The sequence below is a fragment of the Sturnira hondurensis genome, unplaced genomic scaffold (genome assembly GCF_014824575.4).
Source record: "Sturnira hondurensis isolate 20B ecotype Veracruz unplaced genomic scaffold, ASM1482457v3 Scaffold0001509, whole genome shotgun sequence".
Lineage (NCBI taxonomy): Eukaryota > Metazoa > Chordata > Mammalia > Chiroptera > Phyllostomidae > Sturnira > Sturnira hondurensis.
In genome coordinates this window covers 110,565-135,054 of record NW_028074140.1, presented here as the reverse complement: position 1 = coordinate 135,054, position 24,490 = coordinate 110,565, and the positions used below count along the sequence as shown (strand labels likewise).

The 24,490-nt window shown below is 44.5% G+C and overlaps 2 protein-coding genes across 4 annotated transcripts in view; both read left to right on the top strand.

Moving 5' to 3' along the window:
• Positions 1-24,490, top strand: part of TMEM225B (transmembrane protein 225B) — a 40,787-nt gene that overhangs the window by 2,809 nt on the left and 13,488 nt on the right. Inside the window, exons 3-8 of one of the 3 annotated variants that reach the window (XM_037028296.1) lie at positions 15,948-16,143; positions 18,036-18,120; positions 19,725-19,838; positions 20,411-20,621; positions 22,047-22,193; positions 23,012-23,149. In XM_037028296.1, coding sequence (XP_036884191.1) covers positions 20,414-20,621; positions 22,047-22,193; positions 23,012-23,149 — 493 coding nt within the window. In that variant the 5' untranslated portion in view covers positions 15,948-16,143; positions 18,036-18,120; positions 19,725-19,838; positions 20,411-20,413. The remainder of the gene's footprint in view (positions 1-15,947; positions 16,144-18,035; positions 18,121-19,724; positions 19,839-20,410; positions 20,622-22,046; positions 22,194-23,011; positions 23,150-24,490) is intronic. The other 2 variants (XM_037028287.1, XM_037028306.1) reach the window with 2 other exon arrangements.
• Positions 23,448-24,490, top strand: part of ZSCAN25 (zinc finger and SCAN domain containing 25) — a 35,261-nt gene continuing 34,218 nt past the window's right edge. The window contains exon 1 of the mRNA XM_037028248.1: positions 23,448-23,458. The gene's annotated coding sequence lies outside the window, so the exon portion shown is untranslated. The remainder of the gene's footprint in view (positions 23,459-24,490) is intronic.

The window sequence follows — 24,490 nt, the reverse complement described above, 5'->3', positions numbered from 1 at the left end:
TTTTTTGACCCCTTATTTTTTTTGTTGTGATCACTCTTCCTTGTAACTCTAGTTCCTTGGTTTTGGAAGCACCATTTTCTCCTGGACTGCCTCTTCTCGGGGCCTTTATCACTCCTATTTCTCCACCTGTTCCTTAAACATTGCTTTACCCCAAGACTGTTCTTAGCCCTCTCCTCTTTTCACTCCTAGAGGTGATCCTATCTCCTTCCATGACTTCAGTTACCTCTGTGAGCTGCTCTTGCTTCCAGCTGATGCCTGAGTACTAGATGTTCATAGGTTCACTTCTGAGCTTCTGATCTCATCCTTGTCTGCCTAGCCTATATCACCCTACCTTCCTCTGACTACCTTGATTAATTTTCATGACTGATTTTCCCAAGCCAGACAACTTGCAGTCATCCACTACTGTTCTCCTTCCCTTCATATTCGGTTATTAAATCCTACCAATTATTCTTCAGAAAGATCTGATTCTGTTGCCTATCACTGCCACTTCTTCATTTTAGACCCACTGTATTTTTTCTAGGTTGTTGAAACATTCCTATACTATTGGTCGTTTCCCCCACTCTAGACTTCCCATATAGTTGCCAGAATAACTTCCCTGGAAACAAGTCTGATCATATTCTCTGCCTATAGGATAAAGTCCAAAATCCTGAGTGTGGCTTATATGTCTCTTCATTATCTGGTTCTTATTCTATTTTTCTTCCATGTCTTCTGATTACATTTCAGTAACATTGAAATTTTTTTCACTACGCCTTAAATTTAGTATTCCCTTTTACGTTTCTGAGCCTTAACATATACTGTTGTTTGCCTGGAATGCTCTTTACCTTGTTGCTCCTGGTCATACTTCAAGACCTAGCTCAATGTCATTCTTCGAGGGTGCCACACCCAACTTACCTAGGTAGAGGTTGTCACTCCTAATTTTGTACTTTGAAGCGGTTTGGTCATATATATGTATTTTATTTTTTAAATATTTTATTTATTTTATTTATTTAGAGAGAGGGGAAGGGAAGGAGAGAGGGAGAGAAATATCAATGAATGGTTGCCTCTCATGTGTCCCCCGCTGAGAACTGGCCTGCAACCCAGGCATGTGCCCTGACTGGGAATTGAACCGTGATCCTTTTTTTCACAGGCCCATACTCAATCCACTGAGCTACACCAGCCAGGGCCAATGTATCGATTTTAATACCTATAGTGGTATCTTGCACATAGTAGGTGCTTCATATGTTTGTTGATTGGTGAAAATCAAACAGGAAGCACCTCAGTTTGCTAGCACTGCTGTAACAAATTACTACAACTTATGACTTAAAACAACCAAACTGTATTCTGTCACAGTCATGGAGGCTAGAAGTCTATGAAGGCTAAGATCCCTCTGAAGGCTCTCAGAAGACTCTTTCCATAACTGTTAGCTTTTGGTGGCTCCTAGCCGTCTTTGTTGCTCCTTCACTTGTGGTTGTATCATTCAAATCTCTATCTCTAGGCCATCTTCCCTGTGCATTTCGGTGTCTGAATCTGCCTCTTCTTTATCTTGTAAAGATACCTATCATAGGATTTAGGACCCACCCACATCCATTATGCCCTTATCTTAACTAATTACCTCTGCAAAGACCCTGTTTCCAAATAAAGTCATATTTTGAGGTTCCACGTGGATGTGGGTTTTGGGGGGGCATTAAAAAAGCATTGTTCATTTCTTCTGTTAGAAGTAAATGTATCTGGGATTATACAAGTTTTTAAAAGAAATTTTATTTATTTATTTATTTTTAGAGAGAAGGAGAAAGAGGGAGAGAAACATCATTGTGAGAGAAAAACATTGATCAGTTGCCTCTCACATGCACCCCGAACCTGCAACCCAGGCATGTGCCCTGAACTGGAATTGACTGGCGACCTTTTGCTTTGTGAGATGGTGTACAACCAGCTGAGCCACACCGGTCGGGGCTGGGATCATACAGTTCTGTGGCTCACCTACTTCAAGAATGCCATATATTTGCTTCTCCTTTTATTTGTCTGTTATTCCAGGAAGTAGCTGCTCTTGGGTTTCTCAGCCTCTTGTCTCCAACTGGCTCCTGTCTGCTGAGGGGGGCCATGCCATGAGGGGACATGCCTGTCTGAATTCTACTTGTGTCTCAGTCCTGAAGAGTTTTTTATAAATAATCTATTTAGGGCCCTCAGTGATTTATAGATTCTTCTGAGGATGGAGTAAAGCTTCCTTTTCATGGATTGCTGGGAAATAATCAGGAGCACTTTTAAGCACCTAATACATGAAGAGTTCCTTACATAGTCCTTTGGTTGGAGAAAAAGAAGTGGATGGCATCTTTTACTCTGATCCTTTCAGTATAAATTGAGGGGAACACACAAAACTGAAGTTATTTCTAAAGTCCAAAGACAACGAACGGGGTTAATTAAATGCCATGAGAGATACAGGAGCTGTATTCCTTAGAAATTGCACGGAAAGAAACCACTTCCTGCTAGGGGCTGGAGTAGAATAAGTTTCACAAAGGAGCTGCATTTGAGCTGGGTCTGGAAGGATGAATATAGGATTTTGATAGGTTGAAAGAGAGGAGAAGGAAATGCCTGGGGATAAATGTTCGGGAGGCATTGTTCAGATTAACTGCTGCATAGAGAAGATGTGATAGGGATGAGATTGTAAAGGTAGAGTGGAGTGAGATGGTGTAAAATGAATTCCAGGCCAGAGTTTAGGTTTTGTAGGCAGAGATATTGAGGTATGCTAGCTTTGAACAGCTAAGTGTTATCTATCAAGATAGAGAATCTGATTTGTTCAGGGAGATGGAGAGTGCTTAGGATCTGACTTTAGGACATTAACAGTGATAACAGGTAGAAGCAACAGTACTGTTTACTGAATGGATGTGGAGCAGCAAAAGGAGTTTTTGTTGCCCTTTCTTTTTTTTAATATTTTTTTCTTGATTTTAGAGAGAGAGAGAGAAAAAATACAATTTGTTGTTCCACTTATTTATGCATTTGTTGCTTCTTGTATGTGCTCTAACCAGAGACTGAACCTGCAACCTTGGTGTATCAGGATGATGCTCTAACCAAGTGAGCAACCCAGTTAGGGCTTCCCCTTCCCTTTTTTATTTTGAAAAATGTTACAGCCATGAAACTTATAGGAAACTTGCAAGAATATTATACCAAATACTCATACACTAGAAGGAGGAGTGGGTTTGGGACTGGTATGAAAGCCACATGGAAATATCTTTTTAGATTATTGGAGATGTTATAGCTGGCTTACAGATACTCCCATCTCAGTAGATGGGAATAGTCACCCCTCTAACTCCTCAACCCAGAGGGAAATCTTTGTTTCTTTCATATCTGTAATCCATTAATCATAATCTTGTTAATGAGCCCATCAACATCTTCCCACAATCCAAGTACTTCTCTTACTAGCTCCTCTGCCACCATATCCAGCTAAGTCACCATCATCTCTCTCACGTGGATCATTGAAATAACCTCCTGGCTCATTGGCCTGCCTCTGCTGTTACCTCCCTGTAGCCTGTGTTCAACACAGCAGCCAGCATAATCCTGCTGAAATGTCAGATCTTGTCCTCCTTTGGTCAGAACCCTCCTCTAGTCTCACTCGCTGAACGCAGATCTCACTGTGGCCTTCTGGGTCCTGTGCTTGAGGATCCCCTTTATATGTCTCTGACCTCGTTTCTCACTACTGTCACTTTCTCATTCCACTCTAGTCACACTTGGCCTCCTTGAACGTCCAGGGCCTTTGCCTTGCTATTTCTTCTTTGAGTAATACTTCTTCCCAGATACCCTTATCTATGTCAAGTCTTTGCTTAAATGTCATTTTCTTAGTTCTTCTTTAACAATGTTATGTAGAATTGCAATTCTTCTGCCCACTCACTCCACCTGGCACTCTAATCCTTGTTCCTTGCTTTTTTCCTCTGTAGCACTTCTATCACCTTCTAATAGTTTGTAATTGATATTATTATCTACCTCCTTTATTAAAATGAAAGATCTTAGAGGGCAGGATTTTTGTCTGTTTTGCTCACTGATGTATCTCAGAGCCCGGAAGGGCATGTGGCATGTTGTGGCACGTACACTGAATGAATGTGAATGAGTGAAGTGTCATATGACTTATAAAGATGAGAAGTATTTCAGGAGTGATGGGAGAAGGATCACCTTCAGCTTCATGGAGAAGGTGATATTGAACAGGGCCCAAAAGCAGTAAGAGTGACATATTTGAATATGTCCAGCAGGCTGTTAAAGTTCTGACAGTAGGCACATCCTCTAGAATGTCTAAGCCTTCACTTACTGTGATGGAGAATGAATAGAGTGGTTCAACAGACAGTAGGATAGTCTTTGTGTAGGGGAGACGGTCAGAATGAGACTGGAAGGACAGGTGGGGCCAGGCCAGGGAGACATAGCAGAAGCTTTCATTTTCATATTTGTCTAAGCCAAGTACAGAAGGCAATTATTATGAAGTATTCCAAGTCCGAGTGGCGGAATGTCCCAGTTATTGCCCTTTCACCTGTCAGTGAACTGATGGAGGCTCCATTCATTCTCTTTTCTTATGTTGCATCCTAATTAATGAATCTAGTTTTGGAGGGCTTCTGTTTTGAAGACCTTCAAACTTCTGTTTGAAGTTTAGGTGCCCCAAGTCTTGTGGGACAAATTTGGCAGATTTAGAAAGCTCTAGAGTTATGCTGTCCAGTAGTAGAGTAGCCACTAACCATAAATGGCTAACTAAACTTAAATTAATTACTATTAAATACAATGAAAAATTCAGCTCCTCAGTTGCACTAGCCACCTCCCGAGTGCTCATTAGGTGCTGTTTGGTATGGTATTGGACAGCACAGAAGTGGGAAGTTTCCATAACTACAGGAAGTTCTGTTGGATTGTGCTACTTTAGGCATTAGTGAGTGACTTGAGTTCAGTATGGTACCTTACTAAGAAGAACTGTTCTGCTAATATTTAGAGCTGATTTTGTCTTTATCAGTCTTTAGATACTTAACTTGTCAGACATATTCCCTGCTCCCCAGGAGCTTGCAATCTGTCTGATGCATAAGGTAAACACATGTGCAAGGGGATGTAAAAACATTAAACCAGAATGGCTATCAAAAGACAAAAGATAATTGTTGGGGAGTATATGGAGAAAAAGAGACCCTGTGCACTCTTGGTAAATTGGAACAGTCATTATGGAAAATGGTATGAAGGTTCCTCAGAAAATTAAAAATGCAACTACCATATGATCCATTTTGGGGTATTTATCTGAAGGAAAGAAAATCATTATCTTAAAAAGCTCTCTGCACTGCCATGTTCATTGTAGCATTATTTACAATAGCCGGGCATAGAAACAACCAAAGTAGGTTAAAGAAAATGTGGTATAAGTATACAATGGAATGTCACTCAGCCATTAAGAAAGAAAATCCTGTTTGTGACAACATGGATGGACCTTGAGGGCATTATACTAATTGAAAAAGTCAGACAGAGACAAATACTGTGTGATCTCACTTGTGGAATCTAAAAAATTTAAACTCAAAGATACATGAACAATGAACAGAACAGATTAGATTGGTCATTGCTGGAGGTGACGTGGGTAGTTGGGGGAATTGGATGAAGATGGTCAAAAGGAGCCCTGGTTGGTGTAGCTCAGTGTGGGCTGCGTGTGGGCACACTGAGTGTAGGCACACTGAGTGTGGGCCTGCGAACCAGACGATCGCGGTTCGATTCCCAGTCAGGGCACATTTCTGGGTTGCAGGCCAGTTCCCAGCAGGGGCCATTTCCTAGCAGGGGATGCACGAGAAGCAACCATACATTGATGTTTCTCTTCCTCTCCCCTTCCCCTCTAAAAATAAATAAATATTTTAAAAAGGTGGTCAAAAGGTACAGACTTTAGTTATAAGGTAAATAAATAAGTCCTGGTGGTGTAATGTGCAACATGGTGATCATAGTTAACAATACCATATTAAATATTTGAAAGTTGCTAAGAGAGTAGATCTTACAAGTTCTCATCACAGGAAAGAAATTGTAACCTGTCCCCCCACCCCCCCTAGTATCCAAATTGAATGTGCAGAAGATGAGGGCATATCCGGAGGTGGGACAAATATAAATATGGTTCTGTGATGATGACACAAATAATTATTAAGTCCCTTAAAAGCAGTGACCATTATCTAATAAAATCAGGGCTGTGTATGTTTCAGGCTTTCACTGCTGATGGAAATGCTGCATTGGAATTCCTCAGCACCACCTTCCAGAAAGATCCCTCTAAGCAGAGGGTCTGCTTTTTCCAGTATCACTGCAAAACAACTTCACTTCCTCCAGTAAGCCCCATTAATAAGTAAAACTTATTTGTATTAAAGTAAATGGGAGATATTTTCCATCACGTCTCTCTTAGATACAGCTAGGGTACAGAATTTATTTTTATATATTCTCTTAGAGTTGAAGTATATTTGGAAATGTTTCTCCATACTATGCCTCATATTTGAAACAACTTCTGTTCTTCCCCCTACCTGCCTTCATCAAATCCTCCCAACTCACACTATTTCTAAAAGGTGCATATATGATCTGAGTGTGTCTGTGTTTGTGAGTGAGCATGTGAGCATCTGTGCCTAGAGAGAGACTCTCAACAGGAGTGAAGAAGGCGTTGGGGTGGTGTGATTAGGTTAGAGGAGTCCTCTCTGTTCCAGCACAGACAATCCATGTGGCCAAGGCACCACGTGGATGGAACCTCTGAGATGAGGCTCTCCTGCGCCGTTTATCTGTGCAGTCAGTCTCTGCCCCTCCTCACACATATTCCCAACATCACCTGTCCTATGATCTGACACAGCACACTTCCCTCAAACTCTGCTTTTCTTTTCTGTTAATCCCAGTGTTTCTGTCTGGTTGGCTACGTCATATATAAATTCTAATTCTCTCCAAATCTGTTCAACTTTTACCAATCTTTCCCCTACATTGCAAGGCATCTCCCCCCTTTTTTTTGAATCACATACTTCTGGAATACTTTGATCATCCCGTTTCCCACCAGAAATTTTTCTTGTTACGTTTACCTTTTTTATATTTTCTGTCAGATGGTGAGACCTGGACTGAGGATCCATTAATTATAAAGCAGAAAATTCTTGCAGTAGGGATACAACTACATGAAGGAGATGAATGTGAACAAAACAAACACAAGGGAACCTTTGAATATGGACAAAACTTTGGAAGTATTGCAAACTTTATCCAACAGCCACAAATTCTTACTGAAGAGAATTCTCTGTAATATATGTGAAAAATTTTCAGGTAGAACTCATACCTTATTCAGCATGAAAAAATCCACATGCAAAAGAAATCTTACGAGTGTCATGAATGTGGAAAAGCCCCTGGCCATAGTTCAAACCTGCAGTGTCACAGAATACATACTGAAGAGAAAACCTAAGAATGTAGTCAGTGTGGAAAAACCCTCTGGCGCAGCTCACACCTTATCCAGCATCAGATAGCTCACACAGGAGAAGTGCCTTACATGGGTGATGCATGTGGGAAAACTCTTGGTTGAAATTCAAGTCTTATTCAACATCAGAGAATCCACACTAGGGAGAAACCCTATGAATGCACTGTATATGGGAAGGCCGTTAGTCAGAGCTCCAATCAGAACATCAGTGACTGGAGACGACATGAATGCAATAACTGTGGGAAAACTTAGAGTTGTAATTCGCACCTTATTGAACATCAGAATGTTCATACAGGGGAGGCTCCTTATGATTGTAATGAGTGTGGGAAATCTTTTAGTAGAAATTCACTCCTTATTAAGCATCACAGAATTCACACTGGAAAGAGACTGTGAATGTAGAGAATGTGGGAAGACCTATAGTCAGAACTCCCACCTTGTTCAGCACCAGAAAACTCACAGTGGAGTCAGACTCTGAATCTAAAGGACATGGGAAAACCTTCAAGTGTAATTCATACCTTATTGATCCCCTGGGAATTCATGCAAGGGAGAAACTGGATGAGATGAAGGTGATATTACCTTTGGTTAGAGTTTAGCTCCAGTTGAACCTCAGGGAACTCACACTGGAGTGTAGTGAGTGTGGCCGGCCTTTAGATCTACTTCATCTCTTACTTGTATTAAGACCTAGAAATCCACATAGATAGATTTCATAGGTGTGTTCAGTGTATGAAAACCTTTAGATTGAGTTCCTGCCTTCTTCATCTCAGCAGGTTCACTTTGGAGGAATGACGGGTGTGGGAAAAACTCAGCTGTGTGTTGGAGAAGGGTACAGAAGGGGCATAATGCAGCACTACAAAGCTGATGGGTAAAGTGGAACCTCAGTACTAGTTTCCTTTGATATTGAGAATCTGCTTCAGGTGGAGATTCTGTGGTTTGGTTTTCAAATTACCATAGCCGTCTTCTGAAAATGGAATGAGTTAGGTCTATTTCAGGGAAGAAAGAATCAAGGAGTTTTGGATTCAGACTCAGGTCAGGAAAGCAATAGGTGACCTTTGAATCCAATCACTTTTCTTCCAGCTCATCTGTCCTGTTTGTAGTAACTGTAGATAGAAACGGCTCTTGGGTTGTCTTGGGTCTTTTGGGGACAGTATTTTACTCCCCAGTATCTTGCATACTGTTGAGTCTCTTTGTTTAATGTGACATAAATGCACAGATTTTCTTTTTAAGCCAAATGCTTTCTCAGTGTGACATGTCATGGCTTTGTTATGTGTCAGCTTGGGTAGCCTGACCTGCGTTGCCAGAATTCCTTTTCGTGTATGTTTCGGTTCTTGTGGCTGTAGGTGATTGTTGGGAGGTTGGGAGGGCAGAAGAAAAGCAGCCGTTATTTCATAGTTCACGTTCTTCGTTGCTGGCCTGTTGACTGACCTCTGCAGCTGGGCCAGGTGTGTGTGTGTGCACGCGTCTCCTCCTTCCTGGCTCTGCTTCTCTGACAGGCCTAGTGACACATGCTTCCTGTCCTTACGAGAAAAATATATTTGGTTCATATCTGAATGGAAAAAGAATGAACTTCTGGCCATTTTTTAAAAAAGACACTCAATTATTTTTAAGATTTCCTATCAGAAAAAGCTACTGTTCAAACTCCTTTATAATGAAAATTCCATTATATCTGGAGGCAGAGCTTCACCATCACATAATTGTTGAGGAAAAAGTTTGCACAGCAGTTGAGTAGTGTGATACCTAATTGACTGATAAAACTAAAAAAAAAAAGTGAGAACCTATTAACCATGAATATTTTTTTAAAAATATTTTATTTATTTATCTTCAGAGGGGAAGGGAAGGAGAGAGGGAGAGAAATATCAATGTATGGTTGCACACACAATGTATCGTGTGTCCCCTGCCGGGAACTGGCCTGCAACCCAGGTGTGTGCCCTGACTGGGAATCGAACCGCGATCCTCTGTTTCACAGGCCAGTGCTCAGTCCACTGAGCTACACCAGCCAGGGCCTAACCATGAATATTTTAATCATTAAAAGAAGTTCCAAATGTACCTCTACTTTGGTAGCATATTATTAAATTTATTCTAGGTAACTGAGAGAAATAACTTTGTTGTAAATGCTTATTTTTCATCTAAAATAACCAGATCATTTTTCCTCCAGTTAGTCTGGATTAGTGATTATCTAAAAAAAAATCAATGAAAATTAAAGTTACACTGTGGACTCTTGAAATTGAAGGTTGCCTTTCTCCTAGAGCTTCCCTGCCTGGTCAGGTGTTGTGCACCCAGTAGGTGTTCAGTGGGTGGCTAGGGAATGAATCTGTTTGCTGGAAACCAAGGTCTTCCTGTTTGTCTCAACTCTTCTTTGTGCTTCTCCACCTTCTGTCCTTTGCCATGACAGGTGATTATCGACATTAACTGAGGGTTGCCTGGCTGTAAGGACCCCCTTGCTTATCTGGATGGATGTCCCGAGTATGAACTTATACCCTAAGAGGCCAGATCTCAGCTCTGAGCTTCCGTGCCCACACACTTCACTTGGCATGAGCCCCTCCCCACCCCCTTGTGCCATAGAAAGGGCTCTTTCCTCCTGTGGAGTCTGAGTGGGAAGCTTCAGGGTGAGACGGGGCTTAGAGAGGTGGGTGTGAAGGCTGGGCTGGACTTAGATGGGCAGAGAAGCACAGCAGGGAATGACACTGGGACAAGGTGAATGTGCCGGTCATGTGCCAGGCTCCAAGGGCAGAGGTCCCTGTGGAGGCCAGGAAAGGAGAGAAAAGACTGTATAGCAGAGGGGCTCTGGTTCTTTGGGCACGAGTATCACCAGTGAACGGACTAATTCACTAAGATTTTAGTGCTCAAGTCAGGTGAACATGAGGGCAACCCACCCGTTCCAGTTTGTCAGAACTTTCTCAGTCTTAGAGCTGAAAGTTCCACTTCCTGAAAATGCTCAGTCCTGTACAAACCAAGACATTTGGTCACAAGAATGCATAGTGATACCATCTCCTGCCCCTCAGGGCTCTGAGCTTCGACAAGACAAGACATAACAGAGCAGTAGTTGTCAACTTAGGTTGCATACTAGAATCTCTCAGTCCCAATAGCAGAGATTCTGTGTATTTGCTGTGGGGTATAGCCTGGACATTGGGGTTTTGTAAGTTCCCATGTAATTTTAATGTGCAACCAAGGTTGAGGATCTGTACAATAGAGGATATCAGTACTTCACAGGTGCTGAGAGAAGAGGACACAGAGACTGCATAGGGTCTGTGGCTTAGTCACCGAGGGCTTCAAGAGGGCTGGGACAGGAGTATAGAGTGTACCAGGGGCCTATATGAAAGGAGAGAGGGTGTTCTAGGCTAGAAGGAAGGAGCAGTGAGAGGGATACATTGTGTTGGCGGTGAAGCCAGCTATTGGGTGGTTTCCTTCACAGGGGCAGGGGCCTGTTCATTTCCCACTAACACTCCAGTTTGGGCAACTCTGGGCTCTAGAACCAATGGCAAATTTGGAGCTCTGGACTAGGAAAGCAGAGCCTGGAGGAAGTCAGAACCCTAGAGACTCCAGCCCCAACTCATGGGTACTCCACCCACTTTTCCAGCAGGCAATTCCTTCTTCCCTTGCCTGGGAAAATATAAAAATGCTTCCAGAGGAGTCTATAACCTAAACTTATACACACATTCTAAAGTAGTTCCAGGAGGTGTTGGCCTGGTAGTCCCTAGCCATACCTTGTATCCACATGGGTGAGCGGTGTCTCCTTTGCTCTGGCTAAAGAGGTGTAGGAGTCTGGGCAAAGGGGAAATAGGAGACGAGAAATGAATTTTAGCACTAGCACCCAAATGTGATTGCCCAGATCCCATCAAAGGCCTCTCGTGGTCCTCGGGATGAAATCCTACAAGACCTTTCCCGCCCTAGTTCTGTCCACTGACTTCTTCAGCCCTTTTGTGGCCACTCCTCCCAGTCATTTTGAAATTCCTTGGGTCCTTGAACACAGTATTTTTCAACTGTAGGTCAAAAGCCGATAGTGGGTTATAAAATTAATTTATTGTAATGAGTTGCAACCAGCACTAAGGTAAAAGGAAAAAGAAAGAGGGCTAGAATGGAATAAAAAACATCCACATGCATTGCACATAACAGAGCTAAGTGGGACTTTTGTCCTGTCTGGGAGCACACAAGCTTTCAATACACAGTTTTTGCAGTAGAGTAGGTGAAAGCCTCTGTACAATGCAGGCCCTTCTGGAAATAGATTCTGTCTAAATCTCACCTTCTTGGCAGTCCTTGGACTGAATTTTTGTTGTTCTGCAATTCCTGTAGCATGCTATAGTTCCTTTTTGCATTGATCACACTTAAAAAATGATTTATTCATTTGCTGTCTTCTGTGCTTAGATTGCAGGCTCCTTAAGGGCAGGGACTGTATGCACCTAACACTATCTGTTGTTAGAGAAAGCACTCATGTCAAGCTGCTGAATGATAAACCTGAGTTTAGGTTCTAGCTGTGTGTGTGTGTGTGTGTGTGTGTGCGCTCAGATAAGTTCTTTCTATTTTTTCCAAAGTTTTATCTGAAAGATTTCAGTGTACAGAAAAGTTGAAAGAGTGGTATAGTGAACACCCAAATATCCTCCACTTAGATGAACAGTGATCAATTCTTCCATATTTGCTTTTTATCTATATACTTGTTTTTCTGAATCTTTAGAAAGTAAACCTAAATATAGCCTTCACCTCTAGATACTGTGTGATGGTTCTCCTAAGATTATGGTTATTCTCTTACGTATCATGATACTATCAGCATACCTAAGAAAATGATTGTAATTCCATGATACCATCTAAAGTGTAGTCCATCTTCAGATTTTCCCCAGCAGCCCCAAGAATGTGTTTTATGCCTCTTTTATTTTAAATCAAAATGAAATCAGAGGTTAAATATTGCATTTGGTTTTGTCTCTTTAGTTTCTTTTAATCTAGAACAGTTCCTCCACAGCCCCCCCCCCTTTTTTTTAATGCAATGACTTTTGGAGGAGTCAAGAACAGTTATCCTTTAGAACTTTTCAGAAAACTGACTTCTGTTTTCCTCTGGTGTTTCACTCCCTCCTCAACCCTCTATAGCTCCTCTAAACTGGAGCAAGGTTTAGAGCACGGATATCAACTCGTTTTCACCGGGAGCCACATCAGCCTCGTGGTTGCCTTCAAAGGGCTGAATGTAATTTCAAATCCTTAACAGTTAAGGAGTAGTTACATTTATACAATTCTAAAATTATTTCAGCCCTTTCAAGGCAACCATGAGACTAATGTGGCCCCCCGTGAAAATGAGTTTGACACCCATGGTTTAGAGGATTGATTAAAGACTTTTGGCAAAAATATGTCTTCATTCTCTATCTCTTCTGGAGGCACATAATGTCAGATTATTCCACTCTAAGTAGTGCTGTTTGTTCACTTGCTAAAGATCTATGTAAAGATATATATATTTTTTGCCATTGGTAGGTAATTTGCAAAGATGATAAACTCCAGCACAGGGCGAAAATCTATTCCTCTGCAGCCTAATGTTTTTAGCAATCATCCATGACCTTTTAGCGACCTCCATGATGATTTGGGCAAGATCTTAACCTGAACTTCAGTTTCTTGATCTGTGGTACAGGAATAATAATGCCTGTCATTTTTCCCCCTCCCTTTTCCCTGCTGATAACCCTCCATGTGATCTCTATTTCTGTGATACTGTTTCTGTTGTAGTTGTTTGCCTAGTTTTTTTTTTTTAGGTTTGGTTGTTAATAACTGTGAGTTTGTCGTCATTTTACTGTTCATATTTTTTATCTTCTTTTTCTTAGATAAGTTCCTTTAACATTTTATATAATAAGAGCTGGGTGATGAAGAACTCCTTTAACTTGACCTTATCTGGGAAGCACTTTATCTGTCCTTCCATTCTAAATGATAGCTTTGCTGGATAGAGTAATTTTGGATATAGCTTTGTGCCTTTCATGGCTTTGAATACTTCTTTCCAGTCCCTCTTGCCCTCAAAGTTTCTTTTGAGAAATCAGCTACTAGTCTTATGGGAACTCCTTTGTAGGTAACTGTCTCCTTTTCTCTTGCTGCTTTTAAGATTCTCTTCTTATCTTTAATCTTGGGTAATGTAATTATGATGTGCCTTGGTGTGTTTCTCCTTGGGTCCAACTTCTTTGGGACTCTCTGAGCTTCCTGGACTTCCTGAAAGTCTATTTTCTTTGCTGTATTGGGGAAGTTCTCCTTCATTATTTTTTCAAGTAAGTTTTCAATTTCTCGCTCTTCCTATTCTCCTTCTGGCACCCCTATGAACCGGATGTTTAAGGTTGTTTCGAAGGTTCCTAAGCCTCACCTCATTTTTTTGAATTCTCATTTCTTTATTCTGTTCTCATTGAATGTTTTTTTCTTCCTTCTGCTTCAAATCATTGATTTTAGTACCAGTTTCCTTCCTGTCACTGTTGGTTCCTTGTACATTTTCCTTTATTTTACTTTTAATAGGCTTCATTTTTTTCTCTCTAATTTGCGACCATATTCAACCAATTCTGCGAGCATCCTGATAACCAGCATTTTGAACTGTGCATCTGATAGGTTGGCTATCTCTTTGTTGCTTAGTTGTATTTTTTTCCAGAGCTTTGAGCTTTTTATTTGGGCCACTTTTATTTTGTCTCAGCACACCTAAGGGGCAGAGCCTTAGGTGTTCACCAGGGCAACCCAGGTCACTGCGTTGTGACACTATGTGGGGGAGAGTTCTGAGAAGCAGCACTGCTGCTTGCTCCACTCTCTGCCAGTTTTCAGTTACTTCCCCCGCTACACACAGCAAATTGGCCCCTTCTGGTGCTGATTCCTGTGTGGGTGGGCTTGTGCACATTCTAGTGACCCACCCTACTGCCTCAACCCCCACAAGGGTTTTCAGTCAGAGGTTTGAGGCTTTATTTTCTGTGCTGGAACCCTGGGTTGTGCAGTCTGTCTTACTCCCCAGTTATTCCTCCTGGTTCATCTGCACGGATATGGATCCACCCACTCTGTAAGCCACTGCGTCCCCCGGTTACCAGCCCTCTGCCTTGTCTGCACTGGTCCTCCAGTCAGCTGCCTTGCCTTGAGTCCTCTCGCCCCGCTGACTGCCCATCTCTGCCCCTCTGGATGAATGTTTTTTTCTTTAACTCTTTGGTTGTCAGACTTCCATACAGTTTGGTTTTTTGTCAATTCTGGTTATTTTTTGTTTTTAAATTTGTTGTTGTCCTTCTTTTGGTTGTGTGAGGAGGCCCAGTGTTTCTACCTGTGCCTCCATCTTGGCTGGAAGTCTAGTGCCTGTCACTTTTGTATTTGATGGGTAATGGCATTGAAAAGTAATGTATAAAAGTGCATATGAAAATGCTGTCATGGTCTGCCACCATTTCTCCTTTTTTTCTGAGAACGCTATCCTCTTTTCTTTAAGAAAGTTCTCTCTAGTCTGCTCCAAGTATGTGGTCCAAATTGCTGGCTTCTTAGATGACCCTACTGCCTGGCCACTGCCTGGGTCACAGCTGACTTATCTTCTTATGCCAGAGTGGAATGAACATGTGACACAAGCCAAGGCAATCTGAATGCTTCCCTAGGAAATTTTGAACCAAGGAGGGGTGGGAATAGGGTGAGGAAAACATTCTTTTTCCCTAGGGTGGCTAAATATGAGGGTGTGGGTCTGGAATTTGACTGTTTTCCCTTGTACCTGGAGAAACCCTATCAGATGGAGGAGATCAAAGCTACCTTTCTGAGATCAGGGCTGAGAGTTGTCTGGGGTGTTCCTGGCCTGGCTCCAGTCCTCACCAGCTGTTCTTTTCCCCTGACCCAGCTAAGCCAGTGAAGGCCCTCTCTTGCCTGAACATTTACAAATTGGGTTCTAAACCTTATGACAGATAGAATCTGAATAACATAAAGCCTGTCATGTGCCTATCACATCATAGATGACTCATTACTGTGGCCCATGCCCCTCGTCCCTTCCTGTTGTCTTGCAATGTGTGCTATACACTTAGTGGAGAGGTGTGAAGGGTGTGCTTGACATGGTCCAGGTCCTGGAGTCTAAAAATCTTATGAGATATAAATGCATTTTCTTGGTGAGCACAGACTCAGAGCAAGGGGAGCTAGTGACTTATCCAGCTCCAAGTGTAGCTGCTTTGGCCACTAGAACCAACTCCTGCCCCCTCCCCGGGGCTGGAAGCCAGTCCTGCCTCCATTGAGTGCCCTCTCTTTGAAAAGTTTAAAACCAGCCCGGGTGTTGAGAGGTTCAAACACCGTATTCTAAGAGGGCAAAGAAGGGAAATGAACGTCAGGGCCGTGTAGGCCTGAGGGAGATCAGAGCACATGCGCAGTACGAAGGCTGGGGAACGTTTGGGAGGCAGGGTCTTGGGGAAGGGGAGTGAATTGGCAGGGCCCTGGGATTCAGAAAACCCAGGGCTTCTTCCAGGTGCCAGTTGAGACTGCTTTGCAGCACTATTTCTATGTACTCGGGGATGGGGCGGGCGGGGGGAAGGGGCGGTCAACCATGACGTATTTTCCAGCCACTTCTCATTGGATGCTTTCTTCAGGTCTGATGGGCGGAGTTACTATTATTAATCCCCTTTCACAGATGAGAAAACTGACACCCAGGAGAGAGAAGTAATTTACCCAAGGTCATCCTGCTTGTAATGGCCGAGTCGGAAGTCAAATTCAGATCCAGTGGACTTAAGCTTGCTTGCTCTAGCCCCGACCCTGTTCAGCACGCTGGTGAGCGAGGCCTGACTGAGAACAACCCCTGAAGTCAGATTCCCCTAGTGGAGGGCCAGGTGAGCGGCGGCTGGACAACTTCCCCGAGGCGTGAGCTCCTGTCTTCCTCTGTAGGGCCCCAGGGCTCAGGAGACTGTGCTCGGAGACCAAGCATACCAGTGCCTGGCCTCTGGGGCCAACGGCAGCCTGGACCACGGGCCGAAGGGGCAGATGAGGCGGGTGCTGGCAGCTCGCGCCACTGCAGTGGGGTCACCTGGATGGGAGCCTTGCCGGGGAGACTTATGGTACCCCTGAAGAGGGAGGGGAGGCCAGTGGAGGGTGAGTAGAGGTGGCCTCATGGGTCCAGAGCGGGAGGGCATGGAGCAGACAACCCCACTTCCCAGGGCTAAACATAACCCATTGAGCTGTTGGGACCCACAGGGTAGTGTCTGGAGGTGGACGGCCAGATTGGGGCCCATCATCTTTGGATCTGGAAAATGTCACTGTGACTTTGGAGCCATGGAAATTCTGGGCAGAGGAAGGTTGTGCGGGAACAATGGCCTTCCTCCCCATGGCCAGGACAGTTCCTTCCTGGTCTCTTCTCTGTTCCAACCCAGGTGTACTTTATGTCACCCACCTCTTTATCCCCCCCACTACAGTTTCCAGGTGTCCCTGGGGGTGCACAGGGCCTGGGGAGGTGACAGGGCTGCACTCAGGCTGTTGCGGGGTGGTTCAGGGAGACTGTCCCAGAGCCAACCCCAGCTGAGGACTCTCCACCCAAGTGGGTAGTTCTCCAGCGCGCCTCCTGGCCCCAGGGAGGACATGCAGATCTTCTGCTTTCCAGTGTCTGAGGTCCTTTTATTTTAAAATCTTTTTAAAAAAGATTTTATTTATTTACCTTTAGAGGGGAAGAGAAGGAGAGAGGGAGATAAATATCAATGTATGGTTGCCTCTCGTGTGTCTCCTCCTGGGAACTGGCCTGTAACCCAGGCATGTGTGCCTGAATGGGAATCGAACCACAATCCTTTGGTTCACAGGCCTGTGCTCAATCACTGAGCTACACTAGCCAAGGCTGAGGTCCTTTTTATTTTTATTTATTTTTATTTTTTATTTTTTTAAAATATTTTATTTATTTATTGTTAGAGGGGAAGGAAAGGAGAGAGGGAGAGAAATATCAATGTATGGTTGCCTCTGCCGAGGACACACAATGTATCGTGTGTCCCCTGCTGGGAACTGGCCTGCAACCCAGGCATGTGCCCTGACTGGGAATTGAACCGCAATCCTCTGGTTCGCAGGCTCGTGCTCAAACCACTGAGCTACACCAGCCAGGGCTCCTTTTTAAATAATACTTAAAACAATCTGTGATGGTAGATGACAGGATTTTTTGTTTTGTTTTGAATGCCCTTGGAGAAATAAAAAGTTGGCAATCCTACCTTCCTCCATTTTCTCTCCCATTCTCACACATGCATATTAACATTCCTATTGGGAAAAAATTGCAGGTTCCAATAAATTTCACATTTGGAAATCACTGAACTGAACTGCTGGCCAGTAGCAGCTGGTGAGGTGGGAGGGGCAGCTGTGTGGCTTTCTGTTCCATGGTCCCCTCTGACTGGGATCCTGGAGCTTTCTCTCCTGCTCTCTGTTTCTTCAGAACAAAGGGATCTACAAATGCCCTTTATATTAAAATGTTGGTGGTCCTTTGAGTCTGGCCTACATCTGTTCATTCCTCAAATTGCATATTTGTGCAGTCCCAGCAGTAAGAGCTGTTCCACACAGGATCCACACAGGATCCTGGCCTATTTTCAGAGAAAGGCCAACAAGGTCCTCCTCTCTGGAGTTGGGGGTGGAAGGTGGGTATGGGTGGGGTGTGGAGTGCAGATGGGGTGGTACACTGGGTGGCCCCATGGTAACCACAGGCTGGGGACAGGAAAGCACTGTATCATGTAATGTGTTTATTTGTCTCTCTCTGCAGCAGTTACCAAGAGCCTGCAAATTCCTGTCTTTATTTTTTCTCCCTGAATTGTTTGCATTGGCCTAACCTGGGCATGGGGCGTCCAGTAAGTGCACAGTTAACTTTTGTTGGGGGATGTATGATGGTTGGTGGCTGGGAGGTCTATGTGTAGTGTAAAGACCAAGCTAAGCTTTGCAGAAGTGGAATTTAAAAGGTCTGGAGGAGCAGAGAGTGTATCCCCAGGGAAGGACCCCAGACATGGGAGCTACAGATGCTTGGGGTGGACTGTAGTCCAGGACTGGAGGGAGATGTGGTGGGTTGGGGGCAGGAAGGGTGGGTAGTTGGAAAATTTTGTGAAAACTGGGAGGCTGATGATCCGGAAGCATGGGAGAATGGGAGAAGCCAGCATGAGCTCCTGGCTAGAGTGTGGGTAATGGAGAGAATGACTGAAATGGTCAGCTTTAGACGAGTTTAGTTTGCAGGGAGTACATAAGAAGGCGTACAGACCATCGATGAAAATGTCCAGGGTACCCCAATCCCATCCAGAGCATTGGGATCAATATGTAGCCATGACTTCTACCTAGAGAGTTTTAGAGCTGGGACTCAACCTTCTGGTCCCACTGACTTCATCATTTTATAGCAAAGGAAACTGAGGCTCTGGAGTTCAGGTGGTTTTTCAGTTGGCCGAGAGGGTGGAGGGGAGATTGAAAAGGGAGCCTTGTAGAGAGAGATGGATCCAATTTTTCAGGTGAGGAGAAGAGAAAACTGAGTGACAGAAAGGAAGAGCACATCAGAACATTTCCAAAGAACTCCGGCAGCATTCAAAGAGGAGCAATAAACAGTATAGCCAGGAGGGCGCCCACACCATTGCCCTCTGCCTTTACGCTTGTTCTGCTTTAGTTCTCAAAGCTTCAGAGACACTCCTTGTCCCCAGCTGGAGTGAGGGGGGTCTGCATCGGGATGGTGGAGAAGCCTTAATGCCTGGGTGTGAGCAAGGGTGTTTGCACAGAGTGCAGAGAGGTAAGAGCAGCGCCTCTGTTCTGAGGACTCTGTCTCCTGCCGCCTCCGTGCATGTCTTGAGTCCCTAGTGCTGCCAAGCACAGCCCTTGGAAAGAAGGGCTGTTGTCTTAAGGTGCTTCTCACCTCCTTTGTCATGTGTGTCTCTCACCTCCTGATGCCTCCCTTCGGCACCACCAGGTGGCCAGGGCATCGCAGTGCCATTTGGATGCGTTTCGGCCAGGCCTGCCCTTTCTGCAGCACCCAGGCTCCCACTCAGTTCCTCTCCTTCCTCTACTTGTTCCTCTCCGCCTTGGGGAAAACTCATTCCTCGGGGCTGCCACGCTTGGCAAGGGCAGAGAGGAAAGCAGACTAGTTGAACAAATTTGCCCTTAGATTATGAATAGCCACTAGTCCCTTTTCCCACAGGAATATTTGAATTTTAGGAGAAGTCTGTCCTTTCACCCCCTCAACTTTAACCAAGCTCTTGAGTCCCAGCACTGTGCTCGACCCTTCAGTGTGTAGTTTTTCATTTGGTCCTCCCAATGACCCACTGGGCAAGTGTCATACCCTCCTTTTTCAAAGTGGGACCCAAACTCCTGAGTGTTTTAGCAAGTTTCCCATTGATTACACAACTGGCAAGTGATAAAGCTGGGATGATAATTGAGAGCTTCTAAAGCCATGTCCAGCCAGCTCTTATCTTCTACATCTCAGATACACCTTCAAAAGAAGGCATCTGTAATGACACTGGTGAAGGAGAAGATATGAGGGATCCTTAACTGAGGGCCTTGACCTCCAGGCCTAGAGGGTACCTGCGGCTTCAAGAAGGTCTATGGAACTAGTTGTAAAACTTCCTTCGTGCATATGATCTGCTCATTTTTCAGCAGAGGGCTTCTCCTGGCCAGTTGAACCCCTTCCCATCTAAACTGGGGTCCTGAGGCAAGAAGACCAGGGCACTTCAGACCCTGGTCTTGTTATCTCCCTCTGGTCCTCATTCTGAAATCTCAAGAGGCAAATAGCTGACTGAAAGAGAGCAGTGAAGAGGCTCTTCTGTGGCCAGGGGTTGGGTGTTAACAGAACTGAATGGTTAGAATGTCAGAGCTGGAAGAGGATGGGGAGAGCCTAGTCTAACCTCTTGATTTTGCAGAGGTGGAAATTGGGGCTCAGAGAGGGGACCCCACATTTCCAAGATCACACGGTGAGTTAGTGGCAGAAAATGTCTTGTGTTTTTTAGGTCCACTGGAGAGGTCTTTAAGGCTGTCAAGTTTATCAAGGCAAAGAAGTGAGCATTTACTGGGCCTCACATACTTGCTAGAATTTCCACAGGCATTATCTCCTTGTGCCACACGAGAATTCAGATTAGGTGCCCCACCTCTCACCCTCACTGTTCCTTTACACAGGTGATGCTGACTTTAGAGGACAAGGACATAAAAGGCTTCACATGGGCCATAGCCCCGGCCTTGACCTCACTGGGTTACCTGCTCATACTGTTGGTCGCCATCTTCCCCTTCTGGGTTCGCCTTGTGAATGAAGAGTCCCGTGAAGTGTTTTTCAGTGGCTTGTTTGAGAACTGCTTTCATATCAAGTGCTGGAGGCCTCGACCCTTATCCAGTAAGGAGGGACGGAAGCAGGGACTGGGAAGAGATGGGGTTGGTGCAGGGACAGGGGTTTGGCAGAGGACAGGATTTAATAAACCCACTCTGAGGTGTAGAGCAAAGTAGGCGGCTGGGAGGGGTTAATGATGAGAGGCTGACACTTGAGTCAGGAGCCAGTGTGTCAGCAACAAAGTCTTTCTGCAGAAAGAGTGGCTCTACCTGAGGCAGGATAGGGGACCTTGCCCTGCTCTGGGAGGCTCCCCCACCTCTCAGGGCTGCAGTTAGCCACCGAGACAGCACCCTTTAGGAGCTTCTAGCTGGGGCAGAAGCCTGGTTAGCAGGTGCAGGCTCGATTTCAGCCTCCATTTGTCCCCTTGGCCACACATCTGTCCAACTCTGGGTGGCAGCTCTGCAGGTAATGTGCTCAGGCCTGTGTGCCACATTGCCAATGAGAGACTCAAAACCATGTTTTACAAGGAACTTGGAAAGGCCATGATAGTGTCTACTTGGAAAAAAGGTGGCCTTGGGAGACCTAGGGGTTATCTCCTGGTAACAGGGAAGAGACACTCTGGGGGAAGATGGGCCAGACCATGTGAGCTCTCTGGTCCAGGGTTCCTCGGCCCTGGCACTGCTGACATTCTGGGTTGGACAATTTTTGTCGGGAGCTCCCTTGTTTCTTACAGGTTAATAGACCCCAGCCTTCTACCCTTTAGATACCAGTAGAACAAACACGATTAGTTGTGACAAACAAGATTACTTCTTGGCATGGCCAAATATCCCCACGGGGGTCAACATTGTCTCTGGCTGAGATCGAGAAGCATTGTTTTAACTCAAGGGTAGATTTTAGGACCCTGGGTCTTCAACAATACCTTTGTCACTTTGTTCTACCCCCAGGTTTCCATTTCTGCACATTCCAGAGGGTATACAAACTCATTTTAACATGGGTCTGAATCGTGTAAGGGTAGGAGAATGTATCACCCTGTCCTTAAGACTCTGGCTGTGCTACTTTGGGTCTGTTTCATTACTTCTATTAATCAGGATGATTATAGGGTTCCCCGCAGAGGTCAGAAAATCTTGATCTCAACAAAGTTCTGATTTTCCACCAGTGACCTCTTTCAGTGTGACCAATATAGATGCAATTCCTGACATTTCTTCATGTAATAAGTTTTCTCATGAGGGTTTTATTTTATGTTGTTTTTAAAACCGCTATTCATCCATCTGATTTTTTTGGTTTGTTTACTTCAATGTCATGGGGAACAAAATGGAGCCAGAACATTCTTGGGGCCAAAGTGGCAGGGTCAGAACCTTGGTGCCAGGCTACATGTTGGAACCCAAAGTGGTGGAGCCCCAGGGGTCATCCCCACCCAGAATCCGTGGCTCTGTGGGCTCTGCCCCTTGGGGTCAGGGTGCCCAGCGCCAGCCTGCTCTCCCTCCCCTGCAGTTTACATCATCCTTGGCCGAGTTTTTCTGCTGTCTGCAGTCGTCTTGTCTTTCCTCACCACCCTCATCATGGTGTCCTTTGCATCTCAGCTCTTTCCAAGGACCCGGAAGCACAATTTTGTGTCAGCCTTCTTCAGCTTCCTCACAGGTGTGGAGCAGGCAGAAAGACTATGGGGAGGGCCTGGGGAAGGGCCCAAAGGTGGGTAGGGGGATGGGGAAAAGGGGGGTGGTCTCCATGATGTCAGGAGAGAGGATTTTAAGGCCTCTTCTCTTGGCTTCTTTGTGAAGTAGCCCACCGCCACATCTACCCCCTCAGTATTTATGACCCCTCCTCTTGGGGCCTTTTCTGCACTCTACCCTTCCAGCTGGCATAGTCCTTCCCACACTGGCTGGGGTCATTTGGTGATCATTTTACCATAATCTCTATTCCAGTGACTACCGTAGAGTCTGGAATAGAATTCTAATACAATTGAATTCAATATACAGTTGAACTCAATATTCTAATACAATATAAACATTTCTTAGATGGATGAATGGAAGGATTATCTCTGCTGTTTGCAACCTTTGCTTTTAAAGGTTGTCCACGGCTCTCCCCTGACATGAAATGGAGGAGCTAGAACTTTCATAGTGGGAAAATCAGATTAAGTTCAGTCGAAAGCATCACACCCGAAGGGCCCAGGCTGGAGTCAGCTTATGAGCACAAAGGATACTCAGGAAAGGGATTTCTGAGTAGGGGGCCCCTGGGGGATGAGGCACATGGGCTCTGAGATGAGTGGAAAGAGGGTAAGGCGGGCATGTGGGGTGGAAGTTACTGACTTCAAGAGGGCAAGGTGTGCTAGCAGAAGAAAGGAGCCTCCAGGCAGGAGCCACATAGCCTACATGGCTCTGTCTGATTATGTCTGAGGGAGGCTGAAGCAAAGGCAGAACCACAGGAGGAGAGCAAGGTGCTTCTCTGTGACCCTGCAGGGGCTTGTGCTCTCCTGGCCTTGTTGCTGCATGCCCTGGAGATCCAGAGTCTGACGATGAAGCCCAGCCCTCCCCAGTTCTCCGTGCAGTGGCCTTACTACGTCCTGGGCTTTGGCATCTTCCTGTTCATAGTGGCTGGTGAGTGTCCTGGGGCTAGTGCCCCTCTCCCTGTCCTCTGTCTGGATTCAGGAGCCATGGACCCTCTAGAGCTGTGCTGTTCAAAACTGCAGTCACTAACTACGTGTGCTGTTCAATTAATTAAAACGAAATAAAGTTAGAAATTCAACATGTGAGCCACATTAGACACATTCCAAATGTTTAATGACTGCATTATTGTGTGGCTGCCATATTAGATGGTACGGATACAGAAACTTCACTGCTGCAGAAAGTTCTGCTGGACAGCACTGTTCTACAGCTTCGACCCTGCCCCCATCGTTGTCCTTCCTGGTTCTTATCCTGCTTGACTACAGAACCAAACTCTTCCAAATTTTCATACTCTTCCTTACACTGTCCTGTTTCCTAAGGCTTTCAATTCCTACCTCCGTCTTTATCCTGAAATCTAAGACTTATTCCTCCTCTTCCCCCCTTTATCTCTATGGATCGCCACCTAAATTCATATTCCTGTCAAATTTTGTCTCTGTTCCTAATCCTCTCCCTGCTCTGTTAACCTGACCTGTGATTATTAACTATTCTAATTCAACTTTATTATACATTGAGTATATAATAAAGAATATTCAAATATATCTGTAAGATAAAGTAATTAAAAATAAACTACACCTCTATTTCCACCATATAGGTTAAAAACAAGCCATATTTCCTTCACTCCATTGCTTATGTTATACCCTTATTTTATGTACCACTGACAAAGAAAAAGTAGTGCCAAGTATAACTCTAAGATGCTGTAGCTTGTAAGACATGTCCTCATTTCACAGATGTTAAAATGTAAAAAGAAAAATTGGCTGTCAAAATTAATGAAATATGGTAGTACATGAAGTATCTTTGAGGTCTCCCCCAGCTTGACCATCTGGCTCTTTCTCATCCCTTCATCTTTTCTCCCTAACCAGAATCATTTATTCTGAAACTTATGCTAATTATCTTTACTATGAACATATATTATTAATAGTATTTAGTTTGCATGGTTTAAAGATTTATATAAATGTAATCATTTTGTACTTATTCTTCTGGAACTTGCTATTTTTTTTTAAATTTCATTTATTTATTTTTTAGAGGGGAAGGAGAGAGGGAGAGAAACATCAGTGTATGGTTGCCTTTTGTGCCTCCCATGCTGGTAGTTAGCCTGCAAGGAACTGGCCTGCAACCCAGGCATGTGTCCTGACTGGGAATCGAACCGCGATTGTCTGGTTCGCAGGCCCGCGCTCAATCCACTGAGCTACGCCGGCCAGGGCCTGGAACTTGCTATTTTGATCAACATCAAAACCTTGAGATTTCTCCATGTTAATACTAGGAACTGAGGTTCAC